We start from the raw sequence: 19606 nt of genomic DNA on the forward strand, positions 1-19606 counted from the left end.
CTCTCTCTCTCTCTCTGTTTGCCCCATCCAAACAGAACTCCTATGGATTTCAGTAACATTTTAGTTGTCAAGTGTAGCTGTGAGCTATATTTTAAGGGGCATGGAAATATTTTTCCTCCTTCCTCACATGTGTGGCTATGCAACAGATATTTCCAGTCTTGGTGGTTTCCGATGACTTACGGATCTATCGTTGGGTTGCCACAGATGAATTACACCTCTCCGGCTCCTCTGTGGTTTGTTTCACCAAGCAGCACCTCACCAGCATTTGGTCAAAACAGTGAAATAGTTTTAACACGTTGCTGTTTGATAAGTGTTGATAATAACTGTTCCGGATGATAGCTGCTTTACTGATTGTTAGGAGGGAGGGAAACACGGCGACTGCTGCAAGATAAATGACTTCCCTGACTGGTATGCTTTTGATGAGGCAGTACTGAGAGGTGCAAAGCCACAGAGTACAATGGTGTTGGGGGGAGGTGGCCACTCCTGTTTAGATAGGTGGGTATCTGATCTTAGATTTCAGCCCACTATCACCAAACCTACCTTACTCCCTCCTCATGCTTTATTCTGTATATATATATGTCTACTCATGATGTGTTTGTCTGTTTTATAACATTCTCTCATTCTGTTTCTTGTCTTCAAATATTGCATTTCATCTCAGTTGTCCTTGAAATGGCTCCGATAAAGTTTGTATAATAGATAACTTTAGAGAGGGAGGTTACTGTTTTGACTCTGGCCTCCTTCATTTTCTTTTTTTTATCATCATTTATTTTGCTCTTTGTTCCTTTCAACTTCTAAATCACTCATCTGAAGGCCATTTGTGCAGGGTAATGAATACTCATGCCCTCATGGTCTAGTTGGCTGGAAAACTGAAGTAAATGGAGTGAATTTTAATTTAATGGCGGTGCCCTTGTTGGCTCTGTTTTGCGTATTTCGCTGGCAGCTTGATATGTGGTGAAAGTAAGTTTTTGTCATTGTGCAAAATGTAAACATATAATGTGTAATGGCTGCCAAAGCAGCAGATATCCTCAACGTATTCACTCTCCAAAAAAAGACTGAGACAAAAACACTTGGAATAAAGTTTTTATCTCTCTGCAGTGTGAAAACACGACACTCAGTGTTAATTTGGTAACCAGCCTCTAATATCTATACCTTTTTATTTAACAGTAAACTAATAAATGGTAGTTAAGAACAGATATGTACAGCTCCTACAAAATACAGGAGAATGACTAGTATTAAAAATATGAACCATGGCATTTATACTTTCATTTATTCGTCCGTCTCTGGGGATTTAAAAACATGTTTTTATTATATTTTCAGATTTATTTTGACACAAACTAGTAGCACTAGTATAATCTGATTTACACACTCTTGTCTCCTTCCTAATACTTCTTTTATGGTATATGGAGATTACAATGCTTGAACCGCAAATGGTTTCATGCAAGTAAACTTTACCTTTTCCAAACAATAATAACAATTGTGCTAATCTGACAGAGCCTCTCTAATGGCATAATGAAAGTGAAACTATTAGAATAGTATTAACAAACATTAATAATGGCAGATATATAGTCAGTCTCTCAGACAGACAGATATTAGTGAATCAGAACAGAACTCAAAGTGCGGGCGAGTGAGACAATGTTGTGACGGCAGTGCACCTTGAAATGAGGTGGGATTAAAGGAATCCATTATCATTATCAATAGGTGTTTTAAAAGCTGGATTAAATCATGCCCATTCACATCGCCTCCCTTTTTTAAAAGCAGTTCCACGATGCTTCCAACAGTCCAGAGGAGAAAACTTTATTTTTCCTTTGCAAAAGCACAAAATGCTGCCAAGTTCGACAGATGTCTCTTTTTAAGTTGAATTTCTGGACGTATTGAAAGAGCAGCCATCCGTTACTTTCTTGTCTATAATGATGCACGTACTTATTTTTAAACCAGAAGGGCAGTCAGAGAGTGCAGACCGCCACAGTGTTTTGTTTTTACAGTGATGTATTCAAGGTGTTAGCTGTTAGTTTTGTTGTATGTTTAGTCACGGCAAGCCATTCCCTTTAATCCTTTAATTATGACGGGTTGGCTCTTATGCAAAGAATTCAGTTCAGATGATTTTTTTTGGGTTTGTATTACCTTTTTTATTAGAAAGGAACAGCTGAAGTTGACATACATTGGAATCGAACCCGGGCCGCTGGAGTAAGGACTACCAGGTGAGCTACCCAGCGCCCTAAATTCAATCCATTTTTTCATAGACACTATTATGATTGTTACAACTCACAATGTTAACAGAAATGTATGTTGGATCCATCAAGTTTCATGAAAGTCAGTCCGGTAGTTTCTGTAATCCTGCTGACAGACAAACGAACAAACAGCACAGAAAACATGAGTAAACTTCCTTCGTTCTGCAGTGATTCACAAGTTGTTTTTTCTTTAACTTGGAATTATTATTAAAGTTGCAATAGATTAAATGTAGTTGAGAATAAAAACTTTCCTAAATTCTGTTACTTCCATGAAGTGAACTTGTTTACATCACCATTGTGGTATTTGCACCAATTTGACTGCTGGACCAATATGCTGATTGTACAGATGTTAGCTGTAGCTAGCTATCAACATATTCACTAAACCATGTGTCTGTGTGTGTTGGTGTGACAGTTCAGCCTCCGACAAATCACTCAGATCCAAAGAGAAACATTAGTCCTTATTGTTGTTTACCTCCAGTTTCTCTCCTTTCCCATCTTCTCTCTGTACATGTATTAAGTCTCAGCATAGCAAACATTTTTTCAACTAAAACCCTTGGTAGTCGGTAGAGGTTGCAGCGGTGGGGGCTGCTAGCGGATAAAAGGTTTAAACATAATCAACTTTTGGGGCATGCTCCACAGTCAGCCTGAAATACTGCAGAAACCAGGCACTATCGAGGCGGAGTTTATGGACCAGTCTGTGATGCTTTCCCAGCTGTGTCTTTGCTTGGTTGTGTCAGTCTATGCTGCAAAATAATGACACCAAGAAGCTTCCTTTGGTTTGTCTCCATTTGTCCAAGAGAGAGGGACAGTGTTGGTCAAGCGACCTAGAGAGTCATTGACAAGAGGGAGCGCCGGCAACGAGAAAACCGGAGAATCAGAAATAAAGCGTTATTTTCTGATTGTTTCACAATGGTTACGTTCAGCGTAAATAACCCCCCCACACACACACACACCGCCGCACAACCCTGTGCTAACCGTTGCAACGCCTGATTTGGTCTGAATACAGCCTAAAGCTGCCATCAGAAGTTGTTAGATGGTCGAATAGCTCCAGAAACCCCCTCCTCCCACACCTTTGTGATGTCGGACTGGGGGAGGGCTGTGTCTAACCGTTTCTGTAACTTTCCAAAAACCGCCCCTTTCACACCCACTTCATGCCATTATTAGCCAGCTGCGCGGAGGTGAGACAGTAAGTTGGGTTTGAACTTCTTCTTCTATATTTACGACCGTGTGTCAGCGTTAGTGGCTTCCTGTTCATCAGGTTAGCTCTTTTCAGATCTGCTGTTACGCCTACCGAAACTCAGTTTACCCCCCGACCACTTAAAACATGTTGCAAAGTGCGTTACAGCAACCAGAAAAATTAGAGGTTTAATCTGTGCACTGTTGTTCAGTGGTACCTTAGAGCTGGGTGTGGTCATAAGTGCAACAGACCTCACCTGAATGCAGACAGCAGACTTTTACTTTTCAACCAATAGAGGTCAGTGCAGCAGAGCTTAGTTTAGTTAGTAATTTACTCTTTTAATAGAGAAAAGAAAATCATTTTGATCTCATGACATTAACAAACTGAAATCAGCAGTTTGAACTCTCGTGACTCTGCAGAAGGATTTGATTGATCTGCCGGCTTTAGTTTTCCAGGCTTTTGTTTAACACCAATAAATTCAACGTTCCCTTACGAGTGATCTGACTTCTTGTTCTTCTATAAGATTACTTCACCGCACATACATTAAAGATTTATTTTCTCTACCTTTTGTCATGTCTGTCAGCTGTAGGTGTCTTAGGCAAACACATGTTTCATAATAATCCACATGAATGATGTTTCTTTCTTCTTTTTTTTGTGCTTGCCACCATGCTCCTGCTCTGCTGTTTTTTTTTCTTGAGAGGAGACATTTGGCTGGCTTTCCACTGCGTACGTGCGGCTCAGTGCGAACATGAGCCTCCAATCCTCTGCTTCCTGTTGTCACAGCAGTCGCTGTGCCCACCAACTTAATCCCCTCAGCTGCGGATGAGCGGGCCGACAAGTAAGTGGACAGCACCTGAGTCTGCAGTTATCAGTTTTCCCAAGTGTACCGGTGCTCCCTCACAGAACATATCTCACGTTCGCTCCCTTCTCCTCCTCCTCTTCACTACTCCCCTCCGTGTGGAGATTAAAACTCTTCAAAATGTATGTATCGTACCCTCTGACACATTTTTTTGTGCTGTAGAGGTACACAAAAGTTTATTAAACTTGGCTACACATTGTAGTGTCCTCTCCAGAGCATCTCGTCTTCTGCCCCAGCTAAAAGTTTATGGGAGTTTGAACCACACCAATCACTGTCGAGTAATAATCATTATTGCTTCTGTCCTTGTTGTACCTTTTCCAATTGCCAGAGCCAGCTGTAATACCAACGCCCCTCTAAGGTTGCCTGCTTCCTTCCTTCCTTCCTCGGGGAACAATAGTCATGAAGCCCAACATGACACTGCTCTTGGATGAAAGTTCACAACTTTCCCATCAAGTTGTTGTGGTTGCAACCTCCCAGGCCTCGCAGCGGCACCATCGCGGTTGCCTCCAGTTCTCTGAGCTGAGCAGCGTGAGAAAAGAGGAAACTACGAATAACTTAATCTGAGGAAAGTCGATGGACTGAGTGGAGGCTGGCTGGTTGTGGCAGAGTGGACCTGCGTCACACAAGATGACCGGGTAAAGCTGGATTTATAGTCAACTCACGGGGTTACTGGGAGTCGCACCGTGATTTATAGTTGAGATTTCACCTGTTATCACCTCTGTTGTACACGATCAGGCCGTATCATGCTTTAATTATGTACCCCACTGCAGCGGTGTTTACATTCTTTCACTTACTTTGTGATATGAGTGACGATGGCCGACACATGATCACAGAACGAGACCATTGTGCAGTTGCTATGATTACGTGATGTAATGACGATCGCGGTGCAGTTTAATGGCTTTATTGGATCTGTGTTACTGAAAAGAAGAAGACTACTTAGAGTCTTTCTTCAACTGGTTAAATGTTGTTTTCACCCTTTACTATCTCAACCGGCATCGGGAAGTTTAAGGGGACTAAACACAAGCAGCCAATGACCGTGACCAATCACGGGTATTGTGGTCTCCGGCGACGCCATAGCCCCGACTCATAGCTACGTGTCTGAGGAGGCACACACCAGCCACAATGTACGGCATAGTCTATGGCTAGCTTGGTGTGCAAGTGCTTTTCCAAACCCACAGTATCGGTAAGCTGTGTTACCCTGGAGGTGTGTGGCGATAAGCTGAGAGTGTCTTTGGAAGGTGACACAAAGCTTTTCCTGTAAGCAGTTGTGCTATTAATATTGCTCTGTGAAGGACAGAGCAAAAGATTTATATTAATTGTATCAATATAAATAAATAGGGCACTAATGGCCGTAATAAGGATTTTAGAGAAGAGAAGGAAGTTTTGTGTCTTTGAAAAAAATAGTTTTGTCATAGTATGTAATACTGTGTCATGCAAAAATTGTTATGCAACATCTGCTTTTACATTTACTTCCAGCAGCGGCTGAGTGTTTATCATTGTTGCCTCGCAGCAAGAAAAGTCCTGGCTTCGTACCAGGTGGCTGACTGTGACCTTTCTGTGAGGAGTTTGCATTTTGCCTTTTTTATGAATGTGTTCGGGGAAGGAAATCAACTCCATTATCCAATGATATATTTATTCAGATATTTTCCTTAAACATTACTTCTCCTGTAGGCTATGTAATACATCTATGATGATATGGATATTATTTATCAAAGCGTGTGAGCAGATTACATTTCTTTTACAGAGATTTGGATCATCATCTTTGGATCCCATTTAAAACCCGCTCGTGGAGTGTGGGGGAACAGTTGAGGAGGGTCTATTGGCAGAAATGGAATATGAAGTATTCAGGGTAGACTACTAGTTTCTCATTAGTGGTATAAGTCAGCCTGAATATAAGAATTGTTGTTTTTGTTACCTTAGAATGAGATGGATCTACAGATGCTGTGGGTCGCCTTCCATGTAGACCAAGCACTAACTCTAACGCCACTAAATCCTCCAGACTGGTCCTTTAATTTGGCTATAGAGCAATTTTTCTATGAATGGGTTCTCATTTTGGTTATGTTCTTGTGCATGTGCACACTATATACACGCTATATACACACTATATGCATTCCTGCCAATGGTACTCCACTGATCCGCAGGTGCATTTAACGAGCCAAGTTATGCTGCAATGCACCAACAACGGCAGGGAAGAAGAACACTGCTAGGTAATGGATGCATGGTAAACTGTGCTGGATTGTAAATACTTTCATGAGGAAGGAAATGCATTCAACTGTGGTGTTAGACCTCAGGGATACACACACTGCGTTTTAGTTAGTAACACTGAATGTAAACATAACTTGTTTGTTTATGAGGGCAGCTTTAATTTGTGAGCATTTCTGTTTCAGCATCACTAGCCTACGTTATCTTTTTATTCACAAATCCCACCACTGAACTGCGCTTAGTGACCTCCTCTTCACTCGTGCACTTCCCATGTGACTGGAGGGCACGCCAAGGAACTATGAAATAACTGATATGTATTTTACGATAAGTTTAGCATTCTCTGTAATATTTAGTTTCAGTCTAAAATATGAGGGCAAGATAGTAAGTGGAGGTAGAATGGATGGTTCAGAAACAGCAATTGGGGCTCCTAATGGGAACTATTGAGAAGAGAAGACCAGGAGGATCCTTTTCAACTCAACTAGCTCTGGTTCTTGAACCGGATCCATTCAGGATTCAACAACAGTCAACTATCAATAATCTTCTTATTAGGAATAAACCTTCCTCCTGCATTAACTGTCCGAATAGGGCAACCTACTCTACTGTATTTGGCCCTAATGGTGGTGCTTGGAGAGCCTGGCATTTTCAGAGGTGGTACATGGTGTTAAAAGTTTGAAAAACACATCATCAGCTGTTGTTTTATTAAAACTTGGTGGCAAACATTCACAGATTTCTATAGAAATCTGTGAGGGTTAGGGTTAGGGCAAATATAACCTGTACATTCATGTTAATTGTTGTTGGCAAATTGCAACTTCAGCTTAGGTGGAAGTATTTGCTTTAAGCGGTAGCAGACAATGGTCTTTCCTCGGATCCTTTAGGGGTGTTAGAAACATCATCGCCCTGAATAGTGCACTTGTTGTTATTATGTCTTCCCATTTTTTCATGGCCCTCTCTCTGGTGCTATTTAGCACTCAACCCAAGAGTAACCGGTTTTCCAAAGGTGGCAACCATCCTGTAAAAACTAACTTTTTACGACTTTGTCCAAATAAATCAGCACTGGTGGCAATACGTGTTGGCATTGGGGCCGCAAGGTAATTTGGGCAACATCTTCAATGGTGATAATAAATGGAGTGTATTAAAAGGTGATGAAAAGCTCCACTTGGCCACCGGGTGATGAGGTGTCAGTGAAGGGCAACAATGTGGGTCTTTGGTTCTCACAGGTTTTAACGGAAATGTCAGAGGGACGATAGATTGATGAAACCTGCAAAGTGACTACGTATGTCTTTTGTTTTAGGCCGTTGTTTTGTGAAATGGCAGTTGCGTAGTGTTCAAGTGTTACTGTGTCACACCACATGTGGTCACTGTGTGAACAGGAAGGTAGCCACTCGCTGTCGTGCAGAATTTTAAACTCGGTGTTGCAGGTTAGTTCTGAAACTTTGAGGCATAAAGCCGCTGCAGGTGGGGCATGGTAGACGAGGGGGGAAAATATGTAGTGGAACAAAGTTGAATAAATATTATTTTATATATGGAAAATAAACAAACAAGAGTTTCCCCTATGATTGTTAATGATTTCTAAAACATTGTGAGGTGAAGAGGGGCATGCCAGAAAAAGCCATATAATCTTGTCTTGTAACAATAAATACACCTACCTCACTTATTATGTAAGTGCGATGGTAATTACAGGTAGTGTTTTGATTTTGCTTATTGTCTTAATGTAGAGGACTTCCTGACCCAGTTAAACAAGGTCAATCCCACAGCAGTCAGTTTTGATATACGACACGTTACACGCTTCAACAGGAAAGCTGTTCAAGCTCTGTAATGAGTCAGTGAGTTATTTGTTTTCAATGTAAGCTCTTAAAATTTGTTCGCATATAAAAATGTTTTGCAAATATGCAGTTATATGCTCATGAGTTTGTACATGTGGGTAATTTGCTGCTTCAGAACTTTTAATTTGAACTTTTAATGAATAGGCGGAGTTGTAGCGGTTTTATTCAGGTGATTTATACCTTGATGTAGTTTATTTCATATAAACAAAGTCATGACATGGTTTAGGTAGAGTCATTTTAACACAGTTGAGCACTAGGGGATGCATTCAGTAAAACGAAATCACCTGTTAGCTGCTAGCCCACTAAAAAAGCAGCTATGACAGAGTGTCTGTAACCAGCTGTGGCGTTATGACAGTGGTTTCAGTCCACAAGGATTCATCTTGGTTGTCTTATCCACAAAAAAGTGACTGATTCAGCCACTGAAGGATATCCAACCCAACTGAGGGATGAATCAGAGCAAGGAATCACAGCCTCTGGACAAGGACATGGCCAACTCATTTTCCAAATTAAAGTGGCACTTTCGGCCCAGATCATTCAGATTTTAATGCCCACATTGTAGTTTTTTAAGCATATAAATTGTAAGGATTTATTTTGAGGGAAGAAATAACAGCGAAGAAGAAATATGCAGGACAAGGAGATGAAAGGAAACGGGATGTAAAAACACTTTTACAAGGAACTCAAGTGTACAGACGATGGGAAAACAATTAGAAATACACAAAAGAAGCAAACCCACGAAAAAACAAAACATAATGAAAAGAATATAAAAATACAACAATGCAATAAAGTCGTCACATAACAACTCTTACATAAAGTCTAATCAGATCAGAGTTCGGTTGACAAGTATGAACCACATAATGAAGAAAGATCTCTTTAATTTCAGTTGCACCTTTCTTTAAGTTTCCCCATTAGGTGTGACAGGAAGCTGGCAGGACCACTCTCTGGGCGTTACATCTGTTTCCCAGGCAGCAGCTCAACAAAACACGGCCTTGCACACCACCATCACCATTCTCGCCACTCAGAATTACAGGAGTGAGAGAGTGAGAGAGAGATTGTCAGCTATCTCAGTGAGGCATGCTTTGCTCAAGGCTACGTCTCTCTCTCTTTTTTTTTCTACCCTCTTCGTCTCTCTCCTCCTTCCATTACTCAGCAACAAGAAGCAAAAAAAAAAGGTGTGACTGAGTGCTCATCGCACCGAAACTCTTTCGTCCTTTCCAAAAAGAACAGCAGTTGTACAGACATGAAAGTGCAGCGAGTTACACACAAGAGTACACACGAAAGGGCTGTCTGTAACAAAGAAGGTGGAGGTTAATACTGTTATCCGTGTGAACAATTAATCAGCAGAGTCGTATAAAGACATATGGTCTGGTTCCAAGGAATGTGAAGAGATTTAGTTTGTATCCATTGCTGTAAAAATGCAAAGCAGGAACGCTTTGTAATAGGACACTGGGGCAGAAGTTGGCACTAACTTTCATTATGGTAAACGATCTACAGTTACAGAATTTAGCTCTTTTAAATACAAGCTGTTGGTCTGTTGGAAGTTCAACATCACAAAAACAAACTGACAGTAAGTTAAATTATTGCTGCCCATGTCTACCAGCATTTTCCTTGCATTTTTCCTTGAGTATTTCTGCAGCCTTAATGCAACCAGACTGACAACTAGTAGCTGATGGAATTATGTAACTGTAGACACAGGCTTTAGTTTAATAATCCTGTAAAGCCAACTCAGTCTATGCACTGTTCGTCATATGGTGTTATCGCCTCATATGGTCTAGTAGGTCATACTGGACATTTCCAGTGAGTGCTCCCTGAGAAACCTTCAGTTCAGCTGCTGTTTGATGCAAGTAAAAAGTTTTTCTTTAAGGTGTCATGTGGAGTTTTCGACAGCCGGAAGTGCAATGGAGCAGTGTTATTGCAGGAGGACACGGCAGCTAGCACAGTTAGCATATACAATAGTGCAACAATCTCTTTAATGATGCAGACTTCAGAACAGTAAAAGATAGCTTTATAAATGTTTTACGAGGAAGGAAGTGTTTTTAACATGTTTTGCTACATCTGTTATAAACATTAAGGCCAAAGTAATGACTGGGACATCCCTAATGAATGAAAGACATGATAAACTGTTAAAGTTTCTTGTGCCTTTTTATTAATAGTCCACAGTAGAGAGAGATCAGGAATGATGTGCAAACAAAGGTCCTTGGCCAGACACAATCCGGTGATATTTCTTCATGATTACTTTTCAGCTGAAGATTTTCTGTGTGTTCATTAATGTTTTTGAAACGTCAAAATGTTGAAAATACGTCCAATACAGTATAAAACAAATTATTTAGCTGTCTGGTGCCATTGAATTGAATTTATAATGCAATTTTAGTTACAAACATCTCTGGTGTTGGGTATACTTTCCTCAGTGTGGGTATGGTTTGAATGCTCTTTTTAATCTCTTCTAATCTTGTTTAACATATAGCTACAGTAAATAAACTATCTGATCTCTCTGCAGCCAGTTTAATCTGTCATCGAGCTCACAGACTGAAATGAACCGTTTTGACTGCCTCAGCTTCATTTCTGAGTTATTTTCAGTTTGATGCATCACTAAGCAACAGGGAATAACAAAAAGGGAAAATGGAAATAAGTTAATTGAGACACTTGACTTTTTTTTTCATGACGTAGATGTTGAATAGCTGTTCCTGCCAGGTGTGTCCTTCAAGTGGCTGGCTAGTGAAACACACACACAAACACAAAGGCTTAATGCAGAAGTAATTTTGTCCACCCCCACCTTGTCTGTCATCCTAGCCTTTCAAACTGGGGGCGTATTCTTCACTGTGCACATGCTCACACATTCACACACATGCACTCGTGGCATGGAAACACTGCTGGGCCTAAAGGCTTTGTGGTTGCCTAGCTGCCCACCTACTCACCTGTACCCACCCATCCTCACCTGTTTAGATGCTTAAGACCGAAATAGACCCGAGAGTAATTGCATTATCATTGGAAACTGTACATGCAATCGCGAGTGGCTGTTGATACTTGTAGGATAGTCACCATGGGTGGTTCAGTGAGGGTTTGACTGGGTTTGAAAGAGTCAATCTGTCATGGTGCCCACTCACTTAGGACTCACTTGCAAAAGCTAGTTGCGTGGTAAAGTCCCTCGCCTCTGGAACAACAGTGGGCAGACAATCCTGTCCAAGCTTGATCTGCTGTGTCTTCCATCTTTTCTTTTCCATCTCAACCTTACCACTTACAAAGACTTACTTTGCCTTTGGACAGTCTCTCCTCGAAGGCGTTCACGGTGTTGCACTTTTTTTGCACACAACGTAACAAAAGTTGCTGTCTGCAGCCTCGCTTGTGGCTCTGTGAGACTGGATAGTTGTATCCTTTTATCCAATTTGTTGTATCGTTGGCTAATAAGCGCTAAACACAAATACAGCTTAGGCTGACAGGAATGCCTAGAGTTGTGCAAAATGTGTGTATTTATTATTATTCTGTGTAAAGGCCAGCAGGTGGAGCTTCACTGGCTGCAATAACACAGCGATCCCATTCACTTTAATGAAGAAATGAGCCGACTTGTCACTTCATTTACTAGCTCAGTAAGCAGTTTGCAAATGAGTTTCTGGTCTCAGTCTCTAGTTTCAGTCTTCTTCCATACAGCATGATGTTCATTTAGTAACTGATGGTCCCATTTAGAGTCAAACAGACCATAAAGCAGCGGATGCTTTAGGGCGGGGCTACCTTGTGATTGACAGCTCATTCTCAGTGAGTCCGTCCAGCTCAACATACCAAACTCAGATCAAACTGTCAAACAGTGCTGATCAGAATCTGGATCCAGATTCTGTTACTGCCTACAGACTTTTCAATGCCAACATTGTAAAGTCACCAACTCCTTTTAGTGTGGACGTATGAAAGCTAGTGATCATCATTCTCCATCTAAGGGTGAATGAACCTTATGGTTGGAGTTTATTGGGCAATAACGTAGGTGGGAATGTGAGTCTGTATCTTAAAATATGTGTTTAATTAATTACTCCCTTTTTTTATATTCTCAATTTCTTAACATATTAACCATCAAACCTTCTTTCTCTCCCCCTCTGTTTATCCTCTTCCTCAGCTCTTGGAGTATGTTGGCAAAGGAAAAAGCATCATGGACGTGGGTTTGGCCCAAGCCCGCCAGCCACTCACCACCCGCTGCCACTACTATGAATTAGAGATCGTTGATGCTGGGGAGAAGTGCTACATTGCCCTGGGCCTGGCAAGAAGGGTGAGCTTTCTAAGAAACAGAAACGAAAAACTTTTGACAACTTCCCACACACCTACACTCAACAGAAAAGCAAGTTTTTTTTTTCTGAATTTGGCCCTTTCCCCCTATTTTCCACATAGTTATTAGGCTCAGTGAACTCAAGGGATGTGGACGGCAGGAATAAGCCTGCCATTGGCTGACTCTCCCATCCTGCTTTCTTATACTCTCCCCCTCTGGTCCTCATAGTTTAACAAGTCGTTGAGCTAACAACATGCTAATGATGGAAAACTTTGACAAAAACTTGAATTGGGGATAAGTTAATTAGCATGTGCAAAATGTGCCTCAGGCCCTGTCCTGGGAATGTTGGAAGCTTTTCCTAAGGGAAGAGCAACAGCGCTCCTGTAATTTTAAAGGTAGGATCCCTCACATATATGTAAATGGCAGTGTATGGAGGAAACATAATGAGTGGCTGAGCCTTTAAAGCCCTTTTTAGATGACAAAAACTTTGTGAAATAGACTCTGCCAGTAGTAAACAGTGGTACTGTCATGAGCTTTATTTTCTCTCCCATTATCCAGCAGCTTAGCCATTCTCTTTGGATCTAATGGCCTACTTTGGGTAGATGAAACACCCCCAGAGGAAAATACAATTAGAGAAATTTTAACACCTCTCATTTGAGCCCTTATTTCTTTTTCCAAAGAATGCACATGCGGTTCTCATTTCTGCATCAGCTCTGCAGCTTTGTGACTGTTACCATGTTGAACTGCTTTGAAGAATAAAAGAGACAATCCTGTAGGTGTTTGGGCACGGAGTGAGATTGATACATGTTAAGAGATGCAGAGATTGACTAGAACAAAGGTTAATATAATAATATCAAGACATTTTAATACACAGATGCAAGGATGTAAACTATGAGCAGTTTCAGTAGGGTTGTTTTGAATCCTCCTTACTAAGCTCATAAAGGGCAGGATTAAGCCTGTATGAAAGTATGCTTTCTGATTGATGGATTCTCTTAAAAAAACCTATTAGCATTTTTTACATTACATTATTCTTCTGACTCAGGAACTATTTCTTCGACAGTATGTGTCCGTGATTTGTGAGTTTTTTACACCCTGTAAGTTTAGCCTCGAAAGTGTTATGAATGTGAAATATTAGCGACTGCCAAAGCCAAGGCCTGTGGAGAGCTGCCAGCACTGTCTCTCCCAGGGTCAAAGCTCTGCTCCTTTTAATAACAAAAATAAAAGATGAAACTTGTACAACAACATCTTTCAAGGTCTCCGAGGCAATTTATATAAAAGAGGAACAGAGGGATGCACAGGTCACTGAATGATATTAAGACAAAGAGGGCTATAGATGCTTACGGAGACGGGAGGCTGAGCAGGAGGAGTATACTTGCACTGCATGTGTGTGTCCTACACACGTTAATAAATATTAAAATCTGAACTTTCTCTTTGTGGATGGTCTCAGTACGATAAATCAGTAACGCCGGTAGTATCACCATCTTCGTAGATATGTTGCTTGCCAAACCACCCACCTGGCGAAAGCAGCATTGCCCATATTTCACCCTTAAAGTTTTGGGTAAAATGAACTACAGAGCTGCGGCTGCTGTGGATATTTTCCCATTTTTCTAAAGAGGATAAAACCGTTTTTGGACATATTTGTGGAAAAGGTTTCTAAGCTTAAGGCCTCTGAGTGGACGTTTCCTTTGGCAGCGGCTGACTGACATCTGAGAGCTGGAGTTGCTAGAAGACGCACTATCAAATTTCCTTGGTGCACGCCATACTGTACAGTACACCGATACAAAATGTTTCTTTTCCCTTTTCCAACAAACTCACATAGCATTGTTTATGTACCGTTAGCAGTTTAAGACGTCCGTCCCTTTTAAAACACATTTGGGAGAACTAACATTAACTTGATGCTAGTTAGCCTGTCTTGCTAAAGTGGGCACTGATTTATTACTTTTTGTTTATGTTATTTAAAAAACCTGCTGTCATCTGCAGTTCCTGTACCATCAGGGTAAATTTGCAAAAGTATTGCGCAGCTTTTGCAGCTGCTAAACTTGCAAAAATAAGACAAAGAGACTGTTGTTCCCTTCAGAACCCACTAACATGATATGCACCTGTCTGCACTGCCTTTTTTGCGTCTTCAGAGAGCTGGTGGTGAACTGAGGAGTGTTTTATAAGGGCTGTCTCAGCATTGTGTGGTCCTGTAATGATTCATGTCACAGAGTAAGTAATGTACTGAGTCAGAATAACATGTGACTGGAGTGACTAACAGCATCGAGCCGCCCTGTGTGGCTGTTAGGGATGTGAAGATTCATCGTGAGACAATTAAATCACAATACAGAAATGTATTTAAACAGCAGAGGGCGCTGTGTACTTTTGACTTGTTCAACGCCCTACATCAGTCAGTAGCTGTGTCGAGGTGCAAAGACGTCAGTTTCTACTTTTCTATAATTGAATATCTGAGAAATTTCAGTTGTGATTCATCTTCAACCTCATTTTGTTAAAATAAATAAATCATATCGTGAACCCAGTATCGCGAGTGGAGCGTATATCGTTACATCCCCTAGTGGCTGTTGATATTAGTGATATCAAGAACTATATTTTTCTTCCCACCAGCACAGATATTGCACTGATTAAATCACAACCCTGGAGAACAGTAAGTAGGGTGTGCTCTCTCTAAAGAAATACTTTTATTATACTTTTATTTTTGGTAATTACAGTTTTTAATTACACAATTCAAAACAAACAATTACACTGATATCTTCTAAATTCAGTTTGACTTTAAAGCCCTTAATTCACACTATACTCCAAAAATCGCATCTATTAAATTTCTGCATTATTTTCTGTGACTTAAGAGACAAAACTGCTAGAACATCCTCTAACAGACACATGCTCGCAGTTAAACAAACACAGACGTTGCTCCCATGGGTGAGGAAGATGTTGAGTGGTGATAACTCCAGTGCCATTACCTCCTCAGAGTTCTCCTCTCCTTTCTATTTGCTCCACTACTTTTCTCTCTGCATCTGGCTTTCATTATAAAGACATTAAGCCTAAGTCCAGGAGAGGTGATAAAGCAGCAAATTGAAGGGCTTGTGTAATGACTGTTTACTCAACAGCAGTGACAAGTTTGCATGCTGGTATTTTTCACATAGCATCCCGTGGTAGGAAAGAAGGCCTGAATATAAACACAAATCCACTCATTAATGCCCCGCAGACTGCCAGATTCTGCCTGTCTGTCTCTCTGTCTGTGTCTCTCTTTCTGTTTGTTATGGTTGTACTTGTACTGTACTTTGTACTCAATTTCCTTCACTTAATGTCCCCAGTGGTCGGTCACCTCTGAAGGAAAGCAACAGATTTTTGTTTGTGGTGTGGATCTTGTGAGGACAATGTTAAATCAGTCCACCACTTTGGTCCTGATTGAATATCACATCAAATATTGGATGGATTGGCATGAAATTTGATCTTGGTCACGGTCTCCAGATGACAGAGCTTACTGTGGTGACTTGTTTTCTAGCACCACTCGGATATCCAGTCAAATATTATATAAATAAACTTTACAGACATTCATGATCCCCAGAGGATGAAGCCTAATGACTTTGGAGTTCCTCCTTCTTAATGTGGAGAGCCTCTTTAGGGTTGTTGGCTTTTGCGAATGTATTGATGTCTACCACATGACGAACAATCAGTAATGCCGGTAGTATCACCATCTTCGTAGATATGTTGCTCGCCAAACCACCCACCTGGCGAAGGCAGTATTGACCATATTTCACCCTTAACGTGGATGTTTTTCCATTTTTCTAAAGAGGATAAAACCGTTTTTGGACATATTTGTGGAAAAGGTTTCTGAGCTTGAGGCCTCTGAGTGGACGTTTCCTTTGGCAGCGGCTGACTGACATCTGAGAGTTGGAGTTGCTAGAAGACACGCTATCAGCTGCTCTGGTGCACTACTAACAGGAGCACGCCATACTGTACAATATGCAAACATTATTGAGTTTGGAGATCCACTGACTTTCCCTCTTATCACCATGAAAGTTGGCATTTGTTCTTTTGAATGAAACAGCTCAGCAACTATTGGATTTCCATCAAAATTGGTATAGACATTCACCCTGTGTCAGTTAACACGTTCTGGCTCCGCCGTGGTAACCGAACTGATCGCGCCCGTTCTAGACAATACTTGAAATTCCACCAGAAGTGTCGCATTGCTATGTTCCGCGTAGACCCACTCTCGTCAAGCAGCAGATTTTCAAAATAAAATACTGATTGTAAACTCCGGATCGAATTTCATGCTACAATAACATTGTGGCACTAGGACAGAAGTCCGTCAGTGGAGATTTTAAGGGGAAAAACAGACAGAATTGTTTACTTTTTAAGGACAAAGTACATAAGTAAACAGCGTCGGTCAGGCAACATGCTCTGAAATACTCTCAAATATGGAGCCTTGACTCTTTGCTTAATTGCATGAAGAAACATTTTACTGCTCTTTGTTTGAATTCTGGTCAAAATCTTAGTGCAAAGATGCCAAATAAAGTCGAGGTTCAACACGTTAAAGTTAAATTAGCTGGTTTAAAAAAGGTGGAAGTAAGTTTTTTATTTTATTTTTTTTTAAATCCCCTAGGCCACTGTTGCCAGTTTCCTGTCCAACAGGGAAGTCAGAGGAATTTGTGTTATGTGATAAGTTAGAATGTTTTGTATGTAAGGTAAGTGTGTTGTTTTGTGTGTTTGTAATCTAAGATCTGTTTTGACCCCCACTGCAATTCCTAGACCTGTCATGACCTCTCGCTTCCTCTCTCATTCCTGGGAAGATAAGGGTCTCCATGGATGTACAGCATGCATATGCTTGGTAGCGCGGTTGTTTTTCATCCGGTACACACACCGGTTGCTAGGCTGTGGGACAAAGAGAGATCTAGGCTTAGTTATGGGGTGGAAGAGTGTCGCTGGTAGATGGGAGTGGGGTGGGGGAGTCGGGTGTGTGTGTGTGTGTGTGTAGTGTATGTGTTATGGGTGCAAAAGGTTAGAAAGTCAGGAGGTAGAAAAATCAAGGGAAGCTATTCAGAATATGAAAAACACAGGGAAAAAAAGCAGGAAAACCCTCATGTCCTGAAAAACAAACAAACCCCTAAAAATCCAGCAAAAAAAGAAAAAAACAGCGTAACGCTGTGGGAGGATGGGGAAGTGAAGGAAGCAGGTTAGGGAGGAAAGGGTTGAATATGGGATGATGGATCAATAGGTGTCTTCGTTGTGATGGAGGACTGAAGGGACAGATGTGTGTAGTTCAGCAGTGTCTGAATGAAACTGATGGTTTTCTCAGCTCAGTATGAGAGGCTGTACAAGCCATAATTTATTCTGGTCCTCTCATAAACATAGTTGGATGACCTTTCACGTGCATATTTCACATCTCTCGCTCTCTCTCTGAAGTTCCTACTTAACCTAGGGCTGCAAAATATGTTAAAAAGAAAGATATTTCAATATGATTCATGATGAGTGAAAAGTTTAATTTTTACAGGAAAAAAACAACCTACTAAAATCATAATGATGTGACATTTTTTGGGGTCTGTACCAAACAAATTTGTTTTCTTACATCTGGAGAACAAGATTTGTAGGACAGGGCGGCAGTTTCTGTGATTTTGGATGCTTCACTTGGCCATATTGCAATTTAGATCATATTTTTGATTAACTGCGCAGACCTACTTTTAAGCAGGAAGTCACTCTCTAACCAGGAAATAAATGTCTGTGCAAGTGTGGGATAATGAATTATGGTTTGTATGGCCACTCATAGCATCACTCATGACCCTCTCTGTCTCTGATGACTGTATTGACTCACTCTCTGTTCATGTACATAAATACAGTCATAAACTGCTCAGGAGACTGGAATTGCAGTGTTTCCTCTGTCCTGATATGCCCTGCAACCAGGTCCTGGGAACAGCCCTCTTCCTCTTCCTCCTGTGATGCAGCAGTCCTACTGACCGTGGGTTTTTTTTGTTGTTGTTTTTTTAAAACTCCTTTTCTTGTTGTGCCTCTGATCTGGAAGCTGAAGAACACGAAGCACCACCAGCACAACAACAATGTACAAGCCTACGAACTGAAGTTTAGAACTGCAAAGATTTAGTCAATTACTGGATTAGTTAATTGACAGAAAATTAGTGAGAAGCTATTTTTAAAAATTTAACAATTAAATCACTTTTTTTTTTATTCATCGTTTTAGCAAAAATGCTAAACATTTGCTGTCTTTGTCTTCTTAATGTGAGAATTTTGTCGGTTTTCTTTGTCGTACATGACATTAAACTGAGTATCTTTCGGTTCAGGACTGTGTGTTGGTTCTAATATATATTTCACTACTTAATTGGTAGATTAATTGATAATGAAAATAATTATTTGCAGCCCTAGTTACAATAATAGTTTGAGGAGTCAGAACCTGTGTAATTCCTTTAGATTGTGTGTTTCTGCTGCATGTCAAGAACTGATTATATGAATCTGATAATGGTTTATAAAAAATAAAAAAAAAAGGCCATGTGGTTTGAGATGTAGTTTTTGCATAAGCACCAAAGACATCAGGATCTTTGTAATTTGTGTGTCTGTGACGAATAAATGATTGTTGTGGAGAGGGAGCCTCGCTAGCGTGGCTCTAGGGATGTCACGGTCGGTCGCTCAGACTCTGCAATGGAGACACTGTTTCTAAACTAACGCTAACATATGTTGGCATTTTTCTACCGCGGCTTCTTGTTACTCAGAAATGGGATGGAAGACTGGAGAGTCGACTGACATATATACTGATATATATCACGAGTATCCCTTTTACAGACTTTATGCTAATCCCATGCATTTTCTTGCATGCAGTATAAATGTTATTTTTACCTAGTATATTTGAATATTTCTGCATGCTAAGGTCCCTAAACAGTATTGGATTTTCATAATTTGGGTATAAATGGAAAGCTGACACTCTTGTGGTTTCAGTAAGCCCAATTGTATTCATATGTGATGATGTTCGTTCCCAAAGTAGCATTGTCCTAGCTGCAGTTGCCATGGGCTTGACTTCCTTTGCTGCGTGTTATCCCCTCTCTCTCCCCCCTTTCCTGTCTATCTCAAGCTGTC

The 19606-nt window shown here is 40.7% G+C and overlaps 1 protein-coding gene across 1 annotated transcript in view; it reads left to right on the top strand.

Annotated features, from left to right (window-relative positions):
• Positions 1-19606, top strand: part of spryd3 (SPRY domain containing 3) — a 53400-nt gene that overhangs the window by 14018 nt on the left and 19776 nt on the right. Inside the window, exon 6 of the mRNA XM_035656619.1 lies at positions 12386-12535. Within this exon, the coding sequence (XP_035512512.1) occupies positions 12386-12535 (150 nt within the window). The remainder of the gene's footprint in view (positions 1-12385; positions 12536-19606) is intronic.

Source organism: Morone saxatilis, unplaced genomic scaffold (genome assembly GCF_004916995.1).
Source record: "Morone saxatilis isolate NCDOM2014 unplaced genomic scaffold, NCSU_SB_2.0 Contig15, whole genome shotgun sequence".
Taxonomy (NCBI): domain Eukaryota; kingdom Metazoa; phylum Chordata; class Actinopteri; family Moronidae; genus Morone; species Morone saxatilis.